General features: G+C 38.8%; 1 protein-coding gene across 2 annotated transcripts in view; it reads right to left on the bottom strand.

The window, feature by feature from the left end:
* Positions 1-1,665: 1,665 nt before the first annotated feature.
* CAT (catalase) overlaps positions 1,666-26,944 on the bottom strand; it is a 59,368-nt gene continuing 34,089 nt past the window's right edge. For both annotated transcript variants that reach the window (XM_044436017.1, XM_044436016.1), the window contains exons 2-13: positions 16,094-16,265; positions 14,845-14,955; positions 13,643-13,773; positions 12,420-12,524; positions 10,424-10,549; positions 9,165-9,356; positions 8,812-8,964; positions 6,951-7,089; positions 6,091-6,221; positions 5,208-5,315; positions 3,894-3,980; positions 1,666-2,655 (exon numbers count right to left, since the gene is read on the bottom strand). In XM_044436017.1, coding sequence (XP_044291952.1) covers positions 2,590-2,655; positions 3,894-3,980; positions 5,208-5,315; positions 6,091-6,221; positions 6,951-7,089; positions 8,812-8,964; positions 9,165-9,356; positions 10,424-10,549; positions 12,420-12,524; positions 13,643-13,773; positions 14,845-14,955; positions 16,094-16,265 — 1,521 coding nt within the window. In that variant the 3' untranslated portion in view covers positions 1,666-2,589. The remainder of the gene's footprint in view (positions 2,656-3,893; positions 3,981-5,207; positions 5,316-6,090; positions 6,222-6,950; positions 7,090-8,811; positions 8,965-9,164; positions 9,357-10,423; positions 10,550-12,419; positions 12,525-13,642; positions 13,774-14,844; positions 14,956-16,093; positions 16,266-26,944) is intronic.

The following is a 26,944-nucleotide window of genomic DNA, read 5'->3' as shown; positions in this document are numbered from 1 at the left end:
CATGAGGCAGAGCAGGAGTCACGGGCTTCTTCAGATGCTCAATACCCTGTTGTTGAAGTTTCATGCGCTGCTCCTGTGCTGTATGCATGCAGGCAGCCTCCACTTGAGGAGACCACTGGCTCCCAGAGGGCCACAAACACAGAGCCACTTCAAGGAACCTCTCCAGCACTGGGCAGGGAAGAAGGGGAGCATGGAGGCGGCCAATCACCATGCTGCTGCCAGCAACTCAGCGGCTACTAGGCAGAACTGCAAAATGCAGGCCCAAGCGTCTACAGCAGCCACAGCTACTCCTGCCACCTAACTCGCTGGCAGAATTGCAGGCACCACACAAAAAAAAGCACAGCAACTTGGGCCACACGTCATGACAAGCCATGGTGAAAGCGTGGAAACCTTCGAACAGACCACTGTGCCTGTGTGGTTTCATGGAAACTGAATGTACCGGACTTCATCAGGGGTGCTGGACTCTGATGTATGACTGGACAAGCCATACCTGTGTTGTGGAAACACTTTCCAGTACTTATCTGTATAGCACATATTAGTATATTATGTGCTGTCATAAATGAAACGGGGCATCAGCTATTAGGTGATACAAAAACAAAATTAATAATAACAGCAGCGACAATCATGGATTACTGTTCTACCTAGAACTCCTGTATCCTTATTTATGTGGCGTGTTCCTTATCTAGTTAAGAAGGTTATGAGCTGGGAGATACAAAAGGCCTTCCTCCTCATGTCAGCTTCTATGGAGTGTGCCGTTACAAACCTCGTTCTTCAGTTAATTATGCTACCTTCTAGGTATGGATACTTGAAAGCAGGAAATCTCGTATTAAAGTGTGTTTCACTGGTTTTTGTGTATGGGTAAAGCGCAAATGCTACACAGCTGGTAAAATACAACTTTATGCCTACTTCAAAGACAGCATAAAAATACAGGGTATGTATGCTTTTGTCTGAGAAACCAATACTCAAAAGATGAAAAAATTTAAATAGAATTAAAATGGGTATGTTGACTGTGTGGTATTGTGTATGATTGGGACTATGTCAGGGCCTACTTCTTATGTGGATGGTATTGTTGTCTTAGAGGAGATCAACCCTGGCTGCTCTTTAGAAGGCCAGATCCTGAAGATGAAACTCAAATACTTTGGCCACCTAATGAGAAGGACTCACTGGAGAAGACCCTAATGCTGGGAACAATTGATAGCAAAAGAAGAAGGGGACGGCAGAGGATGAGGTGGCTGGATGAAGTCACTGAAGCGGTTGGTGTGAGCTTGAGTGGACTCTGGGGGATGGTAGAGGACAGGACAGCCTGGAGGAATGGGGTAGTGATGGACAACTTCATGACTAACAACAACAATTGGTTGTCTCATTGGTACTTGTAAGGTGGATAATAACTTCATTTGCAGGTTAGCTTCTGTTGCCCAGACTCAATACACATCAGCCTGGGCCATCCAGCACCATGGTAACAAACAGTAAAGCTGTAGAAGCAGTAAAGCTGGAAGTAATCACAGCACAGGATTCCATATTGCTGAAACAACCTATCTTTAGGTTAGCCCTTTATTGGATGCAATTCACTAGGCATTTTGGACCTGAAGTGAACAAGGAAAGCCCTTAAACATGTTATACAGAAAGGGTTTTAAAAACTAAATTAAAACAGGAGAGACACAAACATGTAGTAATTTAGTGTAATTTATTGTAGAATTTAACTTTAGATTAAGTATTGTCAGTATAATCCAATATAAATTTTCAAATCCACTCTTTGAAATACATAGTTGAAATTCATCCTGTCTCAAAGAAAACATGCATTTTAGCACCAGTACAAGGTAAGATTTGCACTTATGTGTATTTTTTCATCCAAGAGGAATTGTATCAATGATTTTTAAAAGCATGACAAATTAACTCAAACAATATGGTTTTTAATCAAAAGAATTGCATAGTAGGTATGAGTATTTTAAAGAAATTGCTATTATTTAATATTAATACATGTAAAATAAGGATCTAACTTACTACTGACATACAGAGCTTTGCACTGCTAGTAAAATTTAAGAGATATCTGTAACATTAGATAATTGTTGGGTAAATAAATGCAAGGTTGTAAAAGCAGTAGCTGACTTTTGGTTCTCTAGCTGTTTTAGTCTACAACTTTCATCATCCCTTACCAACAGCTATGGGTGATGAGGTATGTTAGGCAAAACATCGGAAAGTTCACATTTGCCCTCCTCTGAGGGAGAAGAATAAAACAGTAAAGCAAATCAAAGTTTTGATTAATTTGCAAATACAAGGAAAAGTCATGGACATCAGAGATATCACTTAAAAGTTATTGTCAGCATAGATGCAGCTTTACAAGTGCAGACAGATAGCATTACAAGTCATCAGGCTATTATTCAATTAATTTTTAATCACAAATTCAAATGCAGATTTGATTTTTTTTTTTTTTTTTGCATTACAGTTGCCAGTATAAAAGAAGTTTCAGTAAAACACAGAAAGCTTTCATATTTGTTAAGGCCTTCCACAGCTTATTTTCCAGTTGGACGGATGTAAATTCGGTGTCATAAAGGTATTACCAGTGGGACTGGTAATCAAAGATCAAAGGATTTACAAATTTGATCTTTCCTGTCCAATAAGATGGCCTGAAGTTTGTGTATAGCTACGCACACAATCCTAGAAACAAGACAAAATAATTAAAAATAGAAATAATGTGCATTTTAAGAGTAAGTCTGAAAGGTATTCAAATTCCTATATTTTTAACAAGGAATTTTCCAAGGAAACTTTTTCTCAAATACATTATTTGCAGTAATTAGTAAAAAAGAATTTTCTAATGTTTTAAGATAATGAAGTTAAGTTTTCAAGACTTTCTAATGTTTTTCTTAAAAGCTAAGTAACAACCCATTCAAAGCAGAATCTTACCCAACACCACACAATTCTGTGCAGTCCTAGATGCAAAAAGACTATGAAAGTGCACAGTGGAAGAACTCTTTCTTGGGCTGCGTGGTTAGTGGGTGCTCTGCCCCAAATGTAGCAAGATTTCCTGACCGCTTGACTCAAGAGTTCAACTTGATAACGCGAGCTGCCCATTTCGCATCCAGTCCACCCTCCTTTCCAGTCCTCCTATCCTCCATTCCAAAAATATTATTTCTTTGGTGTGCGATTTGCAGTCATTTCTTGGGGACTTGTCAAAAACAAATAATTCCAAACAAGAGTTGGATCTAGACGGCCTAAGATAGTCCCCTGAGGGGATTCTCCTGGTCTTTGTTTTAACCGCTTTACAGGCCACCATTGTGAGTATTTACAAATGCCCACAACATCAGGTATTTGGTTACAGCTATTTGGGCAGCTATATGCACCCACTGACAGTCCACTCTGGTGAAGAGTTTAATTGGTTCCAACAAACTGCCATTTATAATTGGGACTGTAAGTGCCTGTAAACCCCTACAATGGTCTGGTTGACACAAAACATCAACCCACAATGGCTTAATTAACACAAGGGCTGCCATGTCACGACAGACAACCAAGCTTGCCATGTTGGGCAAACTCAAGGTTGTCTAAAAGAACCAGGGTTGTCTTAAATATCCCCTGCCAACTGGAGTCATATGATATGACAAGCCATGGCCAGGGGAGAGCATAACACACCAACCACTGTGGCCAAATGGCCTATCTTGTCATGCAAACCAACTCAGTCTCTGTTTGTAAAGAAGATGGGGTGTGAATTGGTAGACCTAGGCAAAGTCAAAGAGGGCTCTACCTCCCATACATTGGAACTGTTATATTTGACAAGGACTGAGCAATTTTCCTTTTTAAGTTCTTTCTCTCTGAAACACCCACCTATCCAAGATCCTTATTTCATATTGTCCACCTTTATTTTTGATTTCTATGAACTGAAATTGAAATTGCTTTCCTACCTTGTTGCCACCTTTAGCATTGTATCTGTCCAAGTGGGCTTGAATGCGTGCACCATACTCAGGGTGAACATCAGTAAAGTTTTTCACCTAGCGGCAAAATAAGTAAAAACAAATAATTATTGTTTCTTCATTCCTAGCTCTTCTATCAACTCAAAATCATTTATAAAAATGCTATTTGGTATTGATGTGGAGGTCTGAAACTTCAGCAAATTCAGTCCACCCACATTCCCTTCTACTACTATGTAGACATGAATTAATGCAAGTTTTCCAGTTTTCCCAATTTAGGCTTCCAGTTTTCTGTGAGACTGCAAAATGGAAAGTTACTTTTGCATGAAAAATATGGTTTCAGAGGCTTTCTATGGTATTTAATGGAACAATGTTGGTCCTAACTATATCCAGATCATACCTGAAAAAACTAAACATTGCCTTATAAAAATTAGGTTCCAGGAGTTTGCCTCCTATTTGAAGTACCTGCATTATTAAGTACATTTAAATTCCACTGAAGCTGAATGAACCATAAGCTTTTATATGTTTAGCAGAAGAGGTTTAAACCAAGGTCCCATTGTGTTTGATGGGCCTCAGACTCTAGTGAGAGCATTTAGGATTTCAGTTTAAATCAAGTACGACTGAAGCTATGGTGTTCAAACACAGTAAGATTCTGGGTGCAATTCCATGGCCCCCAGGCAAGGTAGGAAGGGCAGAGGGACTGGAAATGACAGCTTGCACCATATCCAAATAGCGCCCCAGTCGACCTTCCTTAGCCTTCATTCCCTCTCCTTCCATGCCACTTCGTCTAGACAGTCTGAAGTGCAGCGCATGAGCTACAGGGCTGTGTGTGGCGATCACCACCCCACCCCGGATGCCATGCTTTAGATGTACTTAAGTCTCTGGGCCTGGAAGCTTAAGTGTATTGAGTGCCAAGTGCATGGGACTATACCCTCTGCAATTAAGCTACTAGAATTAACAGATGTACTTCGTATACTGTCACACATCAAAATGCCAACCATTCTCATGTTTCTTTGCAGGAAAGGAAGCATCCTGACCCAATATATATTATTTCAATATACAGAAGATGTTTATTAGTTATACTGCTGCAAATGAAACTTTCCACAACATAGGCAATTTTTAAAAGCATGAAACTTCATATTCTTAATATCTTTTGCTTTCTAAAATCCTTTTTATTATAGTATATCCTTGTTTAATGCATCCTAAGATGATTTTGCACATCCTTATCTTCTAAAAATTTTACTGAAATAGTTGTTACATGCAAAGCAGAGATCATACATCAACTTAATGCGGTAATTTAACACTTACCGCTTTCTTCTGAATGAAAAGTTGAGCATCCTTAAGATGGCTAGCAATGTTTTCACAGAGCCTCTCACGTTCTTCCTCCTTCAGTACTTTGGTATAAAAGTCTCGCACCTTTTAATAAATGTTGAAAACACATTTCTCCTCATTATAGATATATTCCATTCACTTGGCAAGTTAGAAAATTTTGAAATTAAGAACAAAAGCTTGTATATTCAAAGACAAAATGTTCTTGATAGTGACTCTAACATCAGGCAACAACAAAGGGAGCTAAAGGGATGAGCATTTGACTTATCCCAAGAGAGTTCCTGTACTGCCTTCCTGTACTGCCGCTCTAAAAAAGGTAAAATGCTTTAAAGTGCATGCCTACAAGTAGCCACTTCTTTTCTTTGGCAAAAGCATCTCCAAGGCCTCTGGGCAAATATTTGGGAAGAAGCTATTTTTGCATGGGGGACTTGGGTACTCTTGCAGTTATTTCTGGTAAAGGGGGGAAGTATCTCATTTAAAACATATGATTTAATAATCATATGGGTAAGTCTTGTGGCCAGAAAGATTGCCTACCACTAAGTAGTATTTAGGATGTCTCTGGGGGCCAGTGTACCTCAATATATGAGTATACTATTATATGCGAGCTGTCCATGGATTCACCAGCAGTGGAAACCAAGAAATTCTGCAGCTAGATAGGATGATGAAAGGCTGATGGCACAGATGGCACAGGAAAAACCCCGCAAAGTTACTTCAAGGCAGAATAAATCAAAAATGATTTCAAGGCAGGCATTTGAGAGATGTTCCAAGGGAAGGCGAATGGTCAGTTCATACAGTTTGAAGACGCTCATACGTGTATCCCCATGGCCAATGTAAGGCAACTGAACATTTCTGCTCTGCTTACTTGAGACACATTATCCTCATTTGCACTGTTGAAGCGCTGCACATCACCCGAAATATAACTGCGGGTCTCCTTTAAATCAGGCTGATCTTCTGGGCCAGTAAAACTGTTTGGATAATAATTTGGGGCACCACCTACAAAAAATAGTATTTTGCTACTATGTATTATGACTGGGACACAAAGAGAAAATAATTTTAAGAGAGCTCTGAAATACTTCTGTAAAAATGGCAGTGCTTTACTGCAATAATTACTCTGAAGAGAAAGGAAGCCACATTCCCTCATTCCATGCCTATTATCCTCACTTGGTTCCAGTTTCCAAAATGAAAGGATCTTGACAGCCTGGTACTGTTGAAACTCTTTCATATCAAGTTCATTAATCTTCAAGAACTATCAGCTATTTGCATATTATCAGCTTATGGTTGAGTACCAAAATTTATTTTATATACGTTCTTGAAGCAATATAATCACACTTAGATGCGTGTGTTTTTGCAGTTCTCATACATGTTTAAGACCAAAATGACTGTGGAGCATAATCTTGGAACAATGTATTATTTTTCTGCTTCTTTATTAAAGTGGTAATGCACTTTCTGATAAAACAGAATATGGCTAAAGAACCACTTTTCTAAAGAGAAAGAGACAGAGAGACAGAGAGACAGAGAGACAGAGAGACAGAGAGACAGAGAGAGAGAGAGAGAGAGAGAGAGAGAGAGAGAGAGAGAGAGAGAGATGCTAAAGCAGTACATGATCACATCAAATATTTGAAATACTCAAACTGTGTTGCAAGTGCAGATGAGGAAATTGCTTTTGCTGATGTTGCTGTGTAATACTTAAAAAAATTATTCCACATGGAATTCCCCAACTACCTTGGTTGTCACTCAGGCACATAAACCCATCTCTCTGGTAGTTGGCCACCCGAGTTCGGTATGGACAGTTTACAGGAATCTGAAGATAGTTGGGTCCCAAACGATGTCTATGGGTATCCGGATAGGCAAAAAGACGACCCTAAAATAATGAAATAGTAAGACATGTGTGACAGTGGGTAGGTTTTCTTTGAGCTGGTTTCAGACTGCTGCTCCCTGCTTTCTTCCCTGAAGATTTTTAATGTTGGCATCATTCATTCTTTTTAACCTGCTCCTGATCCTAACATCTACAGAGGGGAGAAGAATTATGGTCTCAAAGGAACAGTGAGGACATATCAGCATACCTAAACACAATGCTCTTGTTTTATGCTGTGGACAACTGTATAATTATCAAACATATGGATTTTACGTCTTAGGTATGATTAGGTCCGCTTCTTACTTAAATAATGTATGACCTGTTATTTAGTTACATTCTTTTTTTTAATTAAATGCTATACTGCAGAAGTTGTTATTATTGCCAACAACAAACTTCCACAACACAATCATGTGTTGCCATGAGCTAACGATGTATTTTTTCCAGCTACTGCCTTCATAAACACAATTTTACACAAAATCTTTGAGGTTTTTTAATGTTCTCAGCTTAAGTTTCATGTTTGAAGTGATAATCGATAAACACGGCTGTTCTGTTTAAGAAAAGAAGAGGCAGGAACTATGAGTAACAATTCAATATTACTGAACAAAGGATTAGAACATTCTGGTAGCATATTTTTTATGTGATGAAAACACTAGCTAGCTTTAGACAATTAAGCCTAAAATATATGACATGCATGCAAAGGAACTCCACCTATAATTGTTAAACTATGAAGATGTTTCAAATTTACTACACTGGGTGAGCTGAAATAATAGTTTTTCCATTTAGCACTGCATATATTATCAAACATTTTTATTGTTGGACCATAACTAACAATACACAATCATTATTAAATAAGCCTTCAAAATTCCTTCCTATCTTACAATATTAATTGCAGAAAAAGCAATAATGCTAGTTACATCTTTTTATACGACCCCATATCCAAAATGTTAATTATACATATATAAAATATGTAACAAACCTATAAACCTTACTCTTAAACATATCTTTAATGGTGTCTTGTGATTTTCAAGTTGTTGTTCAGTCCAAAGTCATGCTCAACTCTTCAAACCTCATGGACAACATTCCTCCAGGTTCTCCTGTCCTCCACCATCCCCCAGAATACATGAAACCCCACACCCACCTCTCCAGTGACCCCATCCAGCCACCTCAACCTCTGCTGTTCCCTTCTCCTTTTGCCTTCAATCGTTCCCAGTATCAGGGTCATTTCCAATGAATCCTTTCTCCTCATTAGGTGGCCAAAGTATTTGAGTTTCAGCTTTAGTACCTGACCTTCTAAAGAGCAGTCAGGGTTGATTTCCTTTAGAATTGACTGATTTGATTTCTTTGCAGTCCAAAGGACTCTCACAATTCAAGAGTGTCAGTTCTTCGGTGCTCAGCCTTCCTTATGATCCAGCTCTCACAATTCCCAAGTACCTGCCCTTATTATATGCCAAGCTTTGCAGGTGATGAGATTCCCAATAATGATCATCCTTCTTTTAATCCATTTGTTTGGATATTTAGTATTTAAAATTCTCATCAGAGTAGGATGGGGAGCAGGGAGAAAATAATGAAAACCAACATAAAAAAGAAAAATGGGGGAATGAAGAAAAATTCCCACCAATCCATAATCCTGATTATGTTGTGTTGTTATCTTATTATATTAAAGTCCAGAGATCTTGTACAAAAAATGACATTTTTATGAAAGAAATATAATGATTTCATACTGGTTACCTGTAGCATTTTATCAGGGCTTGGTTCAATCCCTGGAGGCATGTTGCTTGGGTCAAATGCAATTTGTTCTATCTCAGCAAAATAATTGGTAGGATTTCTGCTCAAGGTAAGTTTTCCCACAGGGATGAGAGGATAATCTTTGTGAGGCCAAACCTAGAAATCATAACAAACATTTTATAACTGCCATCTTTCAAACCACCCTTCTGAATTTGCAGGACACAGACATGTAATATACTAGTCAAGAATAGGTAAAATATGGAATAAATCTAGAATTCTTCACTTCATGAAATATATGCACAACTTCTATTTGCTATAAGTGATATGCAAGAGCAAAGTATACAAAATATACTTACCTTAGTTACATCAAAAGGATTGAATGGAAATTTCTCAGCTTGTTCAAATGTCATAACCTGAATATAGAAACTCCAAGATGGATAGTTTCCATTTGCAATAGCATTATAAAGATCACGCAGGGCATAGTCAGGGTCTTCAGAGGCCAGTCTTCCAGCTTCTTCAACAGAAAGGTTTTTTATTCCCTGATCAGTCTGCAAATATTGGAATACATGTGTTAGAACGCTTAATTTTAAAAACTGGACACAAACAACTGCTAAAGGAAGAAATACTAAATTCTCAATGCATGTCCTGAAGCAGCAACAGCAATTCAGAAACAGACCTCAGTCTAAAGATCAGTTATAGGCAAGACTGCTATATTAGAAACAAGCCTACATCCAGCAGTGAAAATGTTATATTCCACCCATGCCCAAACCAATATACAAAGCACAGTATCCCATCCCACATAATGAAGAGGAGTTTAGCCAAGCTACAAGTGATTATGTTGGTACTTGCAACTTTTCCTTCTTTTGAAATATGATTGGATAAGAATTCCATAAGTGACTTTTTCCATTACTTAAGTGCGCAACCTTTTTTAAAATCATGAGAAGCAATGTGTAACAGGCTTGCTGCCTTAAGCAACTTAAATAAAAACATGAAGCACAAGTCTTCCAAAGGCAAAAATAAAGAAAAATCACTAATTTTGGATGACACAACAAGCAATTGTGGTAGGGTAGAACTCTAGAACAGACCATTGTGTTGTATTGTGGATGACAACCAGGATAAGGCACAACGTTCAGTCACTGCAACTGGGTTTGCAGAACATGACAAGCAACCTTTCTTGTCATGGTTTGTCACATTATATGAACCTTCAAGTCATTCCTACAAGCACATTCCATGTTACTAAAAGATGGATGGCAGTGATAAAATGAGGTTGCGTGGCATAGGCCCAGCTTTAAGCCTTTGGGATAGTAGTTTGTTTGTTTAAAACTTTTGTATGCCGTCCTTTATGCATGGCATCTCAGGACGGCTCACAATCTCAGGATGGCTCACTATATTGTATCGACATACAAAATAACTGACGGCATCCAAATGATCGTTGTATAAAGCTTCCAGACAGCCAGCAAAGCAGCAGCATGTGAAAAGCCTTACAAGGGTAGGAATGCAACACCATATTTTCAAACCAAGTAAGCAAGCAACACTTTGATTAATCAGTAACTCTGATTTAAGGTAGGATCGCCATATAAAAGCTAGTTAAACAGGGAAAAAATAGATTGATTACCTTAGCATGAAATTTGCAGTACACTGCTTTTCCACTAGCATTTACCAGCTTAAATGTATGTGATCCATAGCCATTCATATGACGGAATCCATCAGGAATGCCACGATCACTGAAAAGAAACGACACCTAAACATAAAAAAAATCAACATTAGCTATTGTTTATGAAAATGGGGGTAAATAAAATGGGATACTTCTGTATGGTGGTCTAGGATTTTTTTCTACACAATGTTCCAACCACATTTCATTCTTAGCACAATATTCCCAGGGGCACTCATCCCATGCCAATAGTGCAATATTCCATTTTCACATAATTCGAAGAGGCTGAACAGCTGTGCAACAGGAAAGAAAGCCTTGCTTCCTTTCCATACACTCTCATTAAGTGTTATGACATACATAGAACATAAGGCTTCCAACCAATTGCTTAAATGGATCCAGGCATGTTCTCAACAATTGGGATTCGCAACGGCCAACTGCACAAATTCTAACTCATAAGAATTAGATGTCTGATCTGGCCATGGGCACACATGCCTTAGTGACTTCCTGTGCAAACTACTGTAATTATGTGGAGCTGCCTTCAAAAACTGTTCAATAACTTCAAGGGGTCCAAGAATGCTGCAGGCCTTTGGTGGGTAACTGGGTCATTTGAGCTCGATGCTTGTTTTACTCTTTTGTTGTGTTTTCAATATATTTACTTATTGTTTTTAATAGTGATTGCAAGATCTCTTGAGAGCTTTTTTTGGTAAAGGCAGGCAAAGAATTTATATTGGTGATGGGAAACATCTGACCTGGAGGATGACTGTGTCTCATGAGGCCGCCTCTTATATCCTGCTGAGTCTTGGACAAAGCCCCTCCCTTCCCTGGAGCCTTGCTCCCTCAGAAGAACAAGAAAAGCAGCAGCAGTAAGGAAGAAGGGGTTTAAGGCTCTGTAGTGATGGGCTAGGCTCCCTCTTTCACTGCCCAGCAAAGTGTGATCTGATACACAGAAAGATCTCCAAATAACTGCAAATGGTGTGCATGGTCATATACACCAGCTGCTGAGGAGCTTCAGCAGGCAGAACTCTTGTATCCACCCTGGTTGGGGGTTCTGTGGGCAGCTGATTTGCTAGTGCATGAACAGAATGCTGGATGAGATGGACTGCTGGCCTGGTCCAGCACAGCTTTTCTTGTGTGTGTGTGTGAGGGAAAGAGGGGGAAAATGTGTCTGTGTATGTACATTGGCCCAATCCATTTGTTGTTGGGTTCCACCCATCAATGGAATGAGTCCCATCCACATTGCACCAAAACTGGAGGATGGGGGAAAGTTCCATCAGTTTACACAATGGTGTGCTCTTAGGAGGAATGGAAAGAGTTATGCTGCATATAACACTCATCCTATTGTAAGTAATACCCCTTAGCTGTCTTTGAGACTTCTAGAATTATGTACATTTTCAAGGTAACATCAATAGCAATAATGACCTTCCCCAAGTATTTGTATATAATAAACGCACATTAGAAGGACAAAGGAGATATCTAGAATATGTGCAATGATTTATTCACAGATGTCTGGATTTTATTTAAAGAAGAATTCAGCAATTCGTATTCTGCAATTCTTACTGTATTTAAGGAAGAATTCTGCTAGTCTCATTATGCTAGTTATGAGACTTGCGGCACCTCAAAAAGGAGATATATTCCACTGTGGAGATACAATTTCAGTAGAGTTCATCAGGTAATAGAAACAGTACAATACAAGTAGAAACCTATCTTACTGTCTGGCAAAACCTGTATTCCCATTAACTAGTTTTTGTTTTCTTTCAGAAGAGCATGTGAGTTCCACCATAGTTACCTAACATAAGCAACCCAGATTACAGAACTCTATGCCTGAAGAAATCATGAACACATACATCTCTTCCATTTTACATGTTTAAGCAAACTTTGAAAAAACTTGCTTTCACTGTGGCATGCTGGAAATAGAAGATTTTTTTTTCTGCTGAAACATTCACTGGATTATAAATCCCACCTGGTGCAGAGACTCAGGACGAAGACTCCAGAAGTCCCATACCATATCTGGATCCTTCAGATGAGTCTGAGGGTTCCTTTTTTGGGTATGGATAAAAGATGGAAACTAATACAAACAAAATACAAAGGAAGAGCTACAGTAATTGTAGTTAGATTTTTTTTATTTGTTCCAAAGCACTTGCACTGCATTCACTTTGAAAATATCTATGTGTAATTCATCAGTTAATAGCTTTAAATCTATTGTGGCAATTACAGAATCATCAATATCGAAGGTAAAAAGCAACTGAAGGAACAAGTACTAAACATTTTTGGACTATCATCAGTGGAGCTGTGAAGACTGAGTATTATATTCCTGCTTACAGCTGTGTTTATAAACTTGATATGAAAATATGAGAAACTGCTTTATTAAACTAAATCTCAAGCACACCCAAAAATTATCACAAATTATTATCTGTATTTGTGCTATATAATTGTATGAATTTTTGTGAATGCCCAGGGAGCTTTGGCTATTGGACTATACAGAGAGCAAATTGATAGATAAATGCTGCACCTGGAGATCTGAGGGCAGGCTGTTATGGCTGGTACAATGAACCCCCGAAACTTCAGGTACAGAGTTGACCAGAACACAACACAGCTACTAACTGTCTAAGTCACATGCCCCTCACCTGGCTAATCCTTCTCCTAATGAGACCTCTCTACTCATCACTACACTGACTGCCTCCCCAAGTCCTTCCATTGGGATCATATTCTCCTTTCCAAGAATACACTCAGACTCTAAAAAGAGAAGTAATCCCCTGCCATTCATTGAACAATCAACAATCATTGTCTAAGAGGTTAGTGAGGTGGCCTTGCCCCTGATGCCCTTTGGCATGCTCCTGCAGGGTCTGGCTCAGCAGATAAAGGCATTTCCCAGAGTCATGTGCAGCTGGCTCACATTTTCAGACAAATTGGCAGAAGTTTTGCTGGCTATGCCAAGTTTCTCCCAGTAACAGGAACAACTGCCTAGAACCTAGCAGGCAACAAACAAGGTAAGGGACAGGCAGATGGTAATTAAGCAGCTCACCTTCCCTGTAGGGTGTTCCTCTGTCTGTCTGTCTGTCTGTCTGTCTTTTTCTTTCTGGCACTTACATTTGGCATTCGGTACTTTGTACTTTACTCCCCCTTGTATCTACCACTCATAAATTTATTTTGGCAAACATAAATATCCATTGCAAACCAACCTACCAGCATGGTATCTCTAATAAAGAAGATAGGTGTGTTATTCCCCACAAGGTCCCAGTTACCATCCTCTGTATAGAATTTTATTGCAAAGCCTCGAGGGTCACGAACTGTATCAGCTGAGCCTGATTCTCCAGCTGGAATACAAAGGTTTACCATTGGAAAACACTGTAAATTGCACAGACTCACAACCCATATGCTATAGTATGGTATACTGTACCAATATATAAACAGTATCGTATTTCTCTTTTGCACAGTGTTTTATACCATGTAAACCACTGTGCATTCTAAGGCTTGGAAGTTAGTAAGAAATACTCAAGTTCCAAGGAAATCTCGTATAACCATGTTGATAACACAGTGATATAAAACATAACATTCAGAAAGCCATTTGATGTGAAAACTTCCCCCCACGCCAGCTTCCACCCAATAAACACTGTTTTAGCAAACCTTAATTCAAAAACTAGCTCCAAAGATCACACATATGTACTCCCTTTTCCAGAATACTAGAGGAGTGTTCAAAAAGAGAACACTAGACACACACCATTTTCTGTATTGGTCTGTTGAAATTTGGCAATGGAATGTACTTATCTGACAAATTTCACAGTTTAAAAAAGTAAAACATTTCTCTCTTTGCTATTTACAAACTAAGAAGCACAGTAATTATATGGCCACTCCATCCATGTTAACATACTATGCAAGTCAGGGCCTGTAGTTAGCCCTGCATAGTGCATAGTGCTGTTGTTGTGAGGATAAAACTGGAATGGAGAACTAGTAAATCAGCTTGAGTTCCTCACAAAAGGAAAATGACAGGATAGAAATGCAACAACAACAATAACAATAATTCTAAAGCAAAACCTGATTTCTGTGTGGATCTTTCTGAGAGATTTGACTTCCTAGCAGACAATATTAGCAGATGCAAATTAAAGGGCACAGAAAAGTCTGGCAAATAGGAGGATGGATATACTAATCTACTTATATCTATTGAATAACACTTTGTAAAAATTAAATAAAAATGAATAGAAGAAATTCATACTGAGGGGGCTAGATGTTAATAATCCATGCTCAGTATCAATGGAGAGTACAACAAATGAAAATGCACTTAATTAGATTAAAAAGTCCAATGAATATCTCTAAGTACTCATTAGAAATTAATTTCTCATAGATGAAGTTAACAAAAAGGACATGCATAAAGCTTGCAAAAACCTTACCGACAGTAGAAAACCGAATAGCAAGTGGAGTTCTTTTCCCAATATGTTCAAATATCGTTGCTTTGCAATATTTGGTGATATCATGAGTAACTTCAAAATAGCCAAAAGCTCCTGAAAAGTTAAGAATGATTATTGATTTTTAAAACTGAAAAACAGAATGAAACAGTTAGAAGACCAAGGGTTTTGCTAATAGTCTCAGATACAGCAGCAGGAGTAGCTAATTTTGTGAATAAACATTTATTATCCATATAGTTAGGTACATTACAGCGACTACTGTAGACAGTGGTGTGACAGTCCTCCAAAAGCATTCACCTTGGGGTTCAAGTTATGCAGTTGTTTTAACTTTTGCATATGTTTTCTCAAGCTGTACTTCTAGGAAACTTTAATGGGGATCCTAAGGACGCTTCTGTAGTTGGAAAGATTTCTTTCAACCATATAATGAATCAAGTCAAAAGAAGAGCCTGCCAACTGAATATTACTTGGAAAGAAGAGGCCCTGTTATAAGAATATAATTACATCTAAATTTCCACAAGTGCTCTTGAATCATATGCCTACTTTATCCTAGCCTAAAGGGTTACACTTACTCAATGGGTGGTAACCATCATCCCTGCAAACAGCATATCCATATGCTTTTAACATTTCCCTCTTTATCTGAAAGTCTTAACTGACACATGGCCCCACTGAACTGAGCAATTTTTTAAAATTCCTAGTTTTTCCTAAAATTCCTAAAATTCCATCGCTCCTCACTCCCCGAGATTCAGCAAGGGCAACTCATGCATGCTTCTGTGACAGGGATTGACTTTCAAAGATACAAAGATGTACTATGCAGGGTTTTAAAAAAATAAATCCTGAATTACATATTAAAAGAAGCATTGTCAACCATGAACTGATATTAAATTCAGAGAGAAGCAACAGACAAGAAGGAAACTGCTATTGATGCTGGCTGCATTCATTTTTTGTTTTGTCTTTTATATCATTTAAGGAAAAACATATGAGTAAAGTTAACCCTGTCCACTAAAATATGTTTATTATTGACTAGGAAAATATGACAGGATTAAGACACTGCAAAATCAGTACAGTATTTCATGATTTCTGTAAGGTAATTCTGCAATGTTATACTAGAAAGGAAAACAGGCTGGGAGATACATCATTTGATCCAAGAAATTCTATGAAGCGTCTGTTTGCTTTGTTTTTGTTTCCAATTCTCCAGTTTTTAAAGGAAAAATATTATACAACCAGTAAAACTAACCTCCTCCTTTGGCATGCACAACCCTTTCAGGAATCCTTTCTCGGTCAAAGTGTGCCATCTCATCAGTGAAAACCACATCCTGGACCAAGAGAGGGCCTCGTGGGCCCACCGTCATGACATTTAGCTTGTCTCCCACTGGGATTCCTGCTCCTGTGGTCAAGGCATCAGGTTTCTGAATTCAAAAGGAGACTCAAAATTATAACAATGAAAAGCACATCCACATATCAACACTTTTTAGTGAAAGTAATCAAAGCTCAGTTCAACAGATTGAATAATATGCTTCCTGAAGCGGCAGGAAAATATATTTCTTGCATTAGAGTATTGTTTCATTAGAAAACTTACTAGAACAGATTTGCTTTGCATAGCATAAGAATCTTAATTTTAGAAGACCAACAAAAGTGTGAAAAAAATAAAATATTCTCACTATTTAAAAGGATCAGTCAATAAATGATTGCAGAGTAGAACTAAGCTGCTCCTCTAACTGTTCAATGTCATCAGCTTTAGAAAATGTATGGTAATTACTTCATAATGTTTGTATTTTATCCCCAAGCTTTAAACCTAATATCTTAACAAAATAGACTGCTTGTTTTTTTCAGCACCAAGGTAAATTAGTAATGTTAGTGCCTGAGGGTATATGAAAAATAATTTAACTCCCTGTGCCTTACGTAAATATGTAGGCCTAAAACATAAATATGTAGGCCTATTACTAAAAGCTAAAATGTGTCCTGAGTATTTCTTAGATAGCTTACTTCTACTGAAACACATATATCTTTTGCCATTCTTTGCCATTATTAAAGTACCATCTTATGTAGAATATAATTCATTAACAAATCCAGAAAAAGCAAGCAAGCAAGCACAACAACCAAACTAACTTTTCTTCTTTGTCTTCCACATTGGGACATTGGGAATGCATGAATACCCACATTGCAATTTGGGGAAGTGCATGATACAGTCTAACATGTACAATGTATGGCATCTACAGCTAGTAGAAAGAATTGGTGATTTCTAAAATACAGAAGCACCACTTTTGAAAGTTTGCAAATAATATAATTAACAACCAAAGGCAAAAAAGTATGAAATAATTTTGAAATTCAGATCAATATTCTCAACCTAATGACTTAATTAAATAAACAGATTATTAAATTACAATTAAATAAACACCAGTAATTCTACATTAATTTTTTAGTGTTTCTCACATCTGTCTTCACTCCACCCACTTGAGCACATGAATCTTTTGGAATAAATTCACAGCAGTATTCACCATCATTGCATCACCTAAGCAGATTTGTTCAGATGATAAAAACTATGTTTTCCCCTTTCAAGTATTCAAAGGAAATTATACTTTTCAACTCGCAATGCTTTAAGTGCACATTAAGCTCTACACCTAGATTTCTACACTGCTCTCTTTGCTAAAGGGCAATTGCCAGTTCTAGAAAAGCTTTGTCAAAGTGTTTCTTTTGAGCCTGCCCTGACTTATTTAATTAATATCCAATTGCACTGTTAAAACTTCATCCAGACAAGCCCCTTGCAGCACTGGTTTGCAAATAAATAAGTAGTAACTGAAATAACTCATTACTGTTTTCTCCTTAAGAAAGACTGGTACTCTGAGAGTTTTCCAAGTGCGCCCCCTCAATTTACTAACTTTATATAGGTAAACGGGATGAATAAGATGCTTGGCTCAGGTCTAGATTTCTGCCAGTCACAGATCCTGTCTAGCCTGAGCATTTAAAGGGATTCTCCCTAGTTCCGGCATCCCAATGAGAACAAACGCAGAACGCACATACAATGCTTGCAGCTTTCCAGAATACTGAGCCAGAAAAAAGAAGCGTCCTGTTCAAAATGACTATTTTTAGCTCTTATTCACAATGATTTATATTTCAACTAGTTTTACATACAACTTGAATGTATCCTGTGAAAAATAAAACACTGCTTCAATTGCCACTAACTTTTAGATCAAAGCACCTGCTTTAGATAAGCTGAAGTTGGTTGGCAATTCCAAATAGCATAACTGACATTTTGTCTTGACTGAAGCTTCATAATCCACGACAGTGGAACCAGCTGCATAGAGAGGTTGTGGGCGCTTCCACACTAGAAACTTTCAAAAAGAAACTGGACAGCCATGTGAGTGGGATGATGTAACCTGGTGCCCTGCAACTACAGGGGACTGGGCCTTCATAGCCCCTTCCAACTCTACTATTCTATGATCCTGACACTTTATTCTTTTCGGTGTCAGGTGAAAGTTTTTTTATTTTTCCACTATTTTAATGTTTAGTTTGTTTTAACTGGAGTTTTTATCTTCATTACTGGATGCTGTGTTGTTCTGCTATTTTATTGTTCTTTGTTGTAAGCCGTACTGATACATCAAAGTGGTGGACGGGATATAAAAGATTGAAATAAATAAACCTACCTCAAGGCAGTGTTTTGATTAAGTGCATACTGCTCTAAAGGGAGATAAGAAATAGAAAGGCATTACGCACAACAAAATTCTGTGGGTTATTACCTAAGGCATGGGTCCTCAAACTAAGGCCCGCAGGCCGGATCCGGCCTGCCATCCCCATTTAACCCACCCACCCCAGAGGTTCTGCACTCACTGTACACGAGGTCATTTTGGATTCACTCAGAGGAAACAATCTCCTCGCGAGCAAGCTGGCACCTTGCCGTGCGCACCCCGGCAGCAGCTTGTTCGCAAGGAGGTTGTTTTGGACTCGCTTGAAGAAAACGATCTCACAAGCAAGCCGGGGCCTTGCCCTGTGTGCCCCCCACCCTCCTTGCCTCGTGTGCACGTGCACCCCCCCTCTCCGGCCCCCCACTGGCACCACCTTGGCAGCCTGCACGCACCACCGGCACCTGTCAACTGGCCCCCTGTTGAAAAAGTTTGAGGACCCCTGACCTAGTATAATACACTACTTCCTTGAGATGAAGCAAACATCAGAAATATGGTGGACAGAAGCATCCACCATATTTGGAGAGGAACCTGTATTAGTAATGTTCTGTGTATAAACAGTTCAGAAGTGAAAATAGCTATTCCCTTCCTGGCTGAGCTGCTTTTTCAAGAACAATGATCAGAACCACATTAAGCATTTGTCAGAGTTAATGAAATGTTTACAAAAGTTTGTCTCTGATTTCGTTTAGAGGGCAGTACACACTTACATGCAGAAAAACGTTTGTTGTGCACACTGTAATCAGATGGGGAATCTCTGTTACTTTTGGATAGAACAAATATCCATTAATTATATTCAAGTGTCCTAGAGATATTTGGAGATCATTTAATCCAGATTCTGGTAACCAAGAAATAAAATTAGCTACTGTATTAGATAGTAGAGTTGATCTATGGCATCTGCTGCTTCAATCTAAACTAACTGTAGGTTCCATTAACTGACTCCTTTGTGTTATTTACTAGGTAGTAAAGAAGGATGCTATGGCAAATACACAAAGATGCAAACAAGATGCCTGAAGGCATTCATGCCACAACTTGCTTTCTGGAGCTATGCCCATACTAGCTAAGAAAAGCCAAATCATGAGACCTTTGCCAACCTTGTCAGTACAATGGTTTATCCATCTTTCTTAAGAGAAGTAAGGAGGTTGAGTAATCACTACAGCCAGCTGTTAAAGGCACCATGAAGCTATTCTATTCAAGTTACTGTGAGGTTGCACAGAACTTTCTTCCAGTGAAAGAAGTTCCGTTGAGATCTAAAAGGTCAGCAAACTTATCATATCCATGTCATCATGACCACTACTATTGCAAAGGACTTAATAATAAATAATTCTTCGTCTTGGAGGGTAGGGTATTTTGAAAAGGCTAGCATGTCACAAGATACAGGAAAGAACAATACTGCTTGTTATACAGCAGCTCCTAACAGTTCACTCAAGAACTCTCAAATTAGATATCGCAGAAGTGGCAGAGCAGCATATGACTTTCAAAATGCACTCTAAAACATAATATAATCGGTGCTAGTCAAGTTTTGCAAACATTTCACATTCCTTGGAACCACTCCTCCCATATTTTTAGCAATGGGGTAGGAGTCAAAAAGTGAAAAATTGTTTGCAGGGGGAGGTAGAACTGAACCAACAATGCTTGCTACGCTATACTATGGCAAAGAAAACCACAGCGTGCAAATGAGAGAATGTACAATCACATGTGAAATGAATATTTCAATAGCTTATATTAGGAACGGCCCTCTAATTATTGCAGAACTCCAACTCCCATTTTACCTAGCCAGCATACTCAATGGTAAGATATGATGAGAGTTGCAGTCAAATAACACCTTGAGCACCACATACTCCCCCAACCATGTATTCCTACAGGCCACTCAATAATACACTTAAGGGTGTTGCCATTATCAGTTCTCACAAGCCAGGGATGGCATTTCCACACTTCCCAGGCAAGTGAGAAATGATCTATCACATCTTGCTGTGCTTCAAGTGCAATCAGTGAAACCACCCGCACAGTGCACAAAGATATTTTTCCAGCAGTAATAATAATGTAAACAAAACAAAACAAAAGCAGAAAGTTTATACAACAGTGTTCATTTGGCTCATTCTGTATTCAGTAAAGTCAAGATGAGCCATGACTGAAGTGATAAATGCTTTACATTGTTTATGTTGTTTAGTCACAAAGTTGTTGCAGACCCATCGTGACCCCATGGACAACATTCCTCCAGGCTCTCCTGTCCTCCATCGTCCCTCGGAGTCCATCCAAGCCCACACCCACTGCCCCAGTGACTCCATCTAGCCACCTCATCCTCTGCCGTCCCCTTCTCCTTTTGCCTTGCTTTTGAACAATAGATGGCAAAATAAGAAGGGGACGGCAGAGGATGAGGTGGCTAGATGGAGTCACTGAGGCAGTTGGTGTGAGCTTAGGTGGACTCCGGGAGATGGTGGAGGACAGGAGGGCCTGGAGGAATGTTGTCCATGGGGTCGCGATGGGTCGGACACGACTTCGCGACTAACGACAACAACATTAAGCATGAGCAATTTTTTTTATTAGAATCCCCATCACAAATGTGTATTCCTAAGGCTTTTGCCACCTACTGAACATGCTACAGGGATCTAACCACATGTAAGATTTCAAGTCAATTGTCTTAAGATATTTAATAATTTAGGATTAATGTATAATCATTAATAATATAATTTAGAATTTTTAGATGGCAGTTCTTTCCTGTCTAGATACAAACAAGACATTTTTCTTCTCCTCCCATAACATTCAAACCTGGAGTCACACTGATTGGTGGATGATTTAGGACAGAAAAAAGGAAGTATTTCTTCACACAGAGTAAACTTTGGATTTGCTGCCATGGGAAGTGGTATTGGCTGCCAATCTGGATGGCTTTAAAAAGGGACAGATGCATGATGGAAGAGGTTATCAGTGGCTGCTCGCGTTGCTGGCTATGCGGTACCTCCTTAGCAGAGGTGGCATGGGTAGGGCGTCTTGCACCCATCCTGTTTGAGCAATCCTGTGGGCCACTGTGCATATGGAGTGCTGGACTAGATGGACCTTTAGTCTGATCCAGCATGGTGTTTCTTGTGTTTTTAGGGATAGTAGGGATATACTAAACATCGCACTATTCTCAAAGAGAACAGACTGAAGATTAATATGTAGTTTATTTTTAGCAGAATTTGTTTCAGAAGTTATGGATACCGTTTCCTTCTAGTTTCCCAGTCTGGTTGGCTGGGAAGTAATTAACCATACTTCTCAATTCACGTATAATGGGAAGTCATTTGACTTTCTGCTGCCTCGTTCACTTGCCTCCTGAAAAAGAGCAACTAAGGGGTATAAAGGGGTTACATAAACATGCGTTCACACAGGTTGCGTATATCCTGGCTTATTAGGCCAGGATATGATAATTCAGGTGAGTCTAATATGTCTAATACAGATGGTTGCAAAATGCCTTTGGGATGTTACACTGATGAGCCATACCTGTATCTTTCATCTATCTCCACCCATGTAACACTCCTATTTTTATCCAAAGCCATTTAGGTTATGAATGTTTTCACAGGTGTTCTTAAGGGCATCATAATGAATGGAAGCCAGTTCCACCTCTAAACTACAAGAGTTAGTTTAATAACTTTAGCCTGCTGTAGCAGTGGTCTGCTTTCTTATTGGCACTGGAGCTTCAAAACAAAATTCAGCTAAGTATGTTTTGTGTTTTAGTCATTTGTACATAAATTGTATATTTCCTTGTTATCACAAGATGTTACAGTTATTCTGTAGAAGTAGTAAAACAATACTGCATTTATTTACATCAATGTGATTTAATTCAGTTAATTTAAATTCTAATTAAAAAGTTCCATATAGATTTAAATAACTTAAATCATGCCCCATTTTTGTTACCTCAACAAATAAAAATATATTGCTTTGTGGTTATGTAGAGTCTTTGCATTAGTATTTTGGAGCATAATCCAAAACTATTGCCATGTTGCCTACATATCTTTCTTGCACTAAATATTCTGATTTATACAAGGGGTGATGAAGAAATTGTGAAATTGTAAATCATTGTATTCACATGCAAACATACCAAAAAGAATTGGGTCCTGCAGCTAGTTTTTCTCAAATAGCAGTTTATTGTTTTACTGTGTCACACAGCAAACTACTTTTGAAACTAAAAGGAATGTCAAAGGCAGTTTCTCATATGCCACGGGAATGGGGTTTACCAAAGCCAAATATTTCTTTGGGCAAGCCCAAGCAGCTTCTTTTAGGAGCCTGATGTAAGTGCTTTCCAGGACTGACTGCTAAGTTACTTGGCAGAGCAGTTTTTCTCTATTAAAATAAAAATACATGACCATGTTATTAGTCAACAGCATGTAAATGTTCATAATTTGCTAGAAAAAAACAATTAGGGAGCAAACTTATGGAATGCTCATAATCCTCCAGACTCAGAGGATTATGGGCATTCTGTGCTGGGCAGAAAGACTGTATAGGTGAAGGTCACCTCTGTACTTCTCCCACCCTGCAAATCAGCCAGACAGCCTATCTCAGCTATCTAACTGCAGCACTTTGGAGGAGGGGGAGGCCAGGGGTCAAGGGTTCATGAAGCGCTTTTTCTCAGTCGGGGTGGCAGCCAACGTGGCAGCCATTTTTATTTATTTATTTATTTATTTATTTATTTATTTATTTATTAAAACATTTCTATGCCGCCCCTTGCCAAGGCCTCGGGGCGGCTTACAACATCGAATACAAAATACACTTTTCAGTCGTTTCATAGCCCCAATGGTCCTGTGGCCCTTGGAAGTGGCAGGTCTGTCCTACATGGACAAATTGACCCCCTTCCACAATTCAGCCTTAAGCCAATCTGCCCAGGTCTGTTACTTGAGGGCTTGGCAATGAGCACAGGTCTCCATGATGTGCTCCGTGCTGAGCCACAGTAGACACGGGGACTGGCTGTTGGTGGATGGTAGTCCAGCCTCACAGGAAGCATAGCTACGGAAGGCTGCCAGAGCCACCACATAGATGGGTGAGAGACAGGACAAAGGAGGAAAAGGGTAGATGGCAGAGGCTTTGGATAGTGGAATAAGAAAGATGGGTAGAAAAAATATATAGTTTTTTTGTTTTGTAGGAAAAGATTGACCTGGTCAGCTGACAGCAGAGCAAAAAAGGCATAAGAGAAACAAGGTCAAGACTGAGGGAGAAAGATTAGTTAGGTACTTAGCAGTAGAAGCAGAGAGCTAAGAGATTCCCAGTCTAATACGATAATGGTCATAAAGGAACTGAGAGCGATGATGGGAACCTGTGCCCTGTACCTCCTAGAAACCAGAACGGGGTGCTTCTGCCCAATGCAGCATGCTCAGCTATTGAAGTCTAGGCCTTGTGCAGGCCCAGATGCCCATATGTGCAATGAACAAAAACCACAAAGGAGGAAGAAGAGAAAAGGAGGCTAAGGCACCGATGATGCCAGCACCGGTTCTCTTCCCTTCCCACCTGCTAACTCCACCTGCTAGGGTTGTTTCAGCATGCTGGAAATGCAGTTGGCTGGATTCTTTCCATGCTCCTGTGATAGGAGAGAGGGTGCTTGGACCATAGACGTCCAACTCTGACACTGAACCTGTTTTCTGGAATTGCAAGCAAGACTCCAAAAAACGCTGTGGCCCTCTAAGTGTTGTCTGGGCACCATAGCATCACTCCGCCTGAGGCATGGTGGCAATTCCTGGACTCAAAAGTCATTTTCCCCATAATTAATTTTACATATGGTATGTCTATATAGCCCAAACAGTCAAGGCTCTTTGGCAGGTTATGAAAACTAAATACGGTCATAATTTCACTAATTCTGCTACACTGGATCTACCTGACTTACCTGTGGTCCCAATCTAGTGCTTCTTGGGTCCTGACAACCTTGCCCCTTTCTCTGGCCCCAATATCCTTCCCCTGTTCATTTGGTGGCTGCACTGTGACAAAATCTGAATTCAAACTACAGTCAATTCTGCGGGTTTAACTTTTGTGGATTTAATTATTCGTGAATTTTCCATCAATAATTAAATGGGAATCTTTTTGGACTTTTGTGGCCTCATCTTAATACACAAGTTGCCTTAAACACTGATATATATGGGCATTTTTCTGAAACATACTTCTTGGTCACTTGTTCCACACATTACTATCATATATATTAGCATATAAGACAATCCCCAATTTTTGCTTTGCTATTTTTTGTTTCAAGGCTAATCTTATATGCTGATACATATGCTAATAACATGTGGAACAAGCAAACAGGAAGTATGTTTCAGAAAAATACCCATATATATTGGCATATAAAGTGTCAAACACAAAAATTGCTCAAAATATTGACCTCGTCTTATACATGAGTTATCTTATACGCCAATATATACCAAGAAAAAAGAAAGGAAAATCAAGAAGTGGTTACTGCAGCTACACCAGTGGGCACAAAGACACACACAGAGAAAGAAAGGGTGGACAGAAGTAATCTAGTATATGTATGGTCAACAGTGAGTATTAAGAGTTTAGGTTTGGGAAGGCCTAGAGGTATTTGCAGTTTTTCTACTTTCATGGGGGTCTTGCACTGCTAACTCCTATGAATGTGGAGGACCAACTGTATTTGTAAAAATTATTCATAATTCACCTACCTGCTAATTTGTAAGTGTAATATTACATGCACTTACTTGTAGGTAAGTCCCACTGAACTCAGTCTGGGGAGATATTTAAAGAATCGGACTGTAAGCAAGGCAGAATGAAAAACTTCTAACTAGGAAAAGACATAAAATTCAGCAGGTGCTCAGGATGGCTAACAGAAAGATGTTTTCTTTAGCCTAAGTAATGTTTAAGGGAATGGACTGACCACACATTTGCATTCTATTGTGCATACCAAGATTTTAGGAAAGTGAACTCAGTATTTTTACACTCAGCATTTTTCAGAACCTAGAAAATTTCCCAGAGATGTCTGGTTGCTCACCATATGAACAAAATGCTGGACTGGATGGATGTTTGGTCTGACTCAGCATGACTGTTCATGTTAGGCGAAAACTTACGGTTTCAGATAATTTCGTCTTTCCTTAACTATGCCAGTTTTGTTATGTAACTCAAAATAGAGAAGCTAAAAGTTAGATTAAGGTAACTATGAACATTCTATTTACAATATCAAAAATAATAAACTGTCAAATAAATACTGCTTGAAAGTTTTTCCAAAATGACTTTTTTCTTTGCAGTAAAACATGGTAACAAAACACCTAATGCTGTTCATTCATTCTGTTGCTATCACAGCTAAACTGAACACATAATAAAGCCAGTATCAAAGAAATGTAATATATTTTGCATTTGTATAGGCTTCTATAGTTTTATCTTCTTCAGTGGTTGAGCCCAGGAAACATTATGCAAACATTAGAGGGCGTTTAGACAGTGTACACACATACTGTGAAAGAGATAAATGTACAACATTCACAGGAGCTGATAGATCATTTTTACATTTAGTGTAATAAGTCATACGTGTAATACAGAGAAATGTTTGATACTTACTGCTTATACCTTAACGCAATGGTTTTAGACCTATTAGTAGCTATCATTCCACTGTGCAAATAAACATTATAATTGATTAATCTTACATTTTATCACAAGATGATGAACTGAATCAACTGGTTATATAAGCCAATCTGGTTACTAATCCTTTCTTGGCCTTAATTGGGAATACCCTATATTGAGAGTAATATAAACAAGTGAGCCCTATATCAAATCATGCCAACACTTGTTCTGGAAGCAAAAAGGACAAAACTGAGACTGTCATACTTCAGGCACATCATGAAAGGCAAGAGTCATCAGAGAAGATAATGAAAGGTGTATCAAAGAGAGAAGAAAGGAAGCTCGAGTGCATTCCCATCTTTCCCAGTATCTTCCCTTCACCCCAATACGCCACCTTTTATTACTGTCTGGAGTTGGTTTCCCATCCTCAGAGAGTGAACAATATGGTTCTTTCTGCATAAGCTGCAAGAGGGCAACAGAGGCACTGGTGCCTGATTCTCAGCTCCTTTGGCTCTGGCAATCTGGAAAACCCTTTGGCTCTTCACAGACTGTCCAAGTGCCACAGGATTGCTCTCCCACACATGCCTCCATTAAAACTTTTCACTGTAAACTAAACAGCATTTTATTATACAAAGAGATGTAAAGCCATCTACTATCTTACACACCATTTCCTAGAGGTTCTTTCAGTCGCACTTACAAAGGTCAGTAAAACAAGGAAATGACATATGCTCCCATATATTTATTTATTTATTTATTTATTAAAACATTTTTATGCCGCCCCATTCGCCGAAGCCTCGGGGCGGCTTACAACACTATATGCAGTCTAAGGGTCCTTAACTGCTATAAACTCCCCAGATAACTTCAACTCTTAGACAATATAGAAGTTTAATTAA

This window comes from Varanus komodoensis, unplaced genomic scaffold (genome assembly GCF_004798865.1).
Source record: "Varanus komodoensis strain SLA01 unplaced genomic scaffold, ASM479886v1 scaffold3, whole genome shotgun sequence".
Classification (NCBI taxonomy): domain Eukaryota; kingdom Metazoa; phylum Chordata; class Lepidosauria; order Squamata; family Varanidae; genus Varanus; species Varanus komodoensis.
Note: the sequence above shows the minus strand (reverse complement) of the source record. Positions and strands in the feature narration are given on the sequence as shown.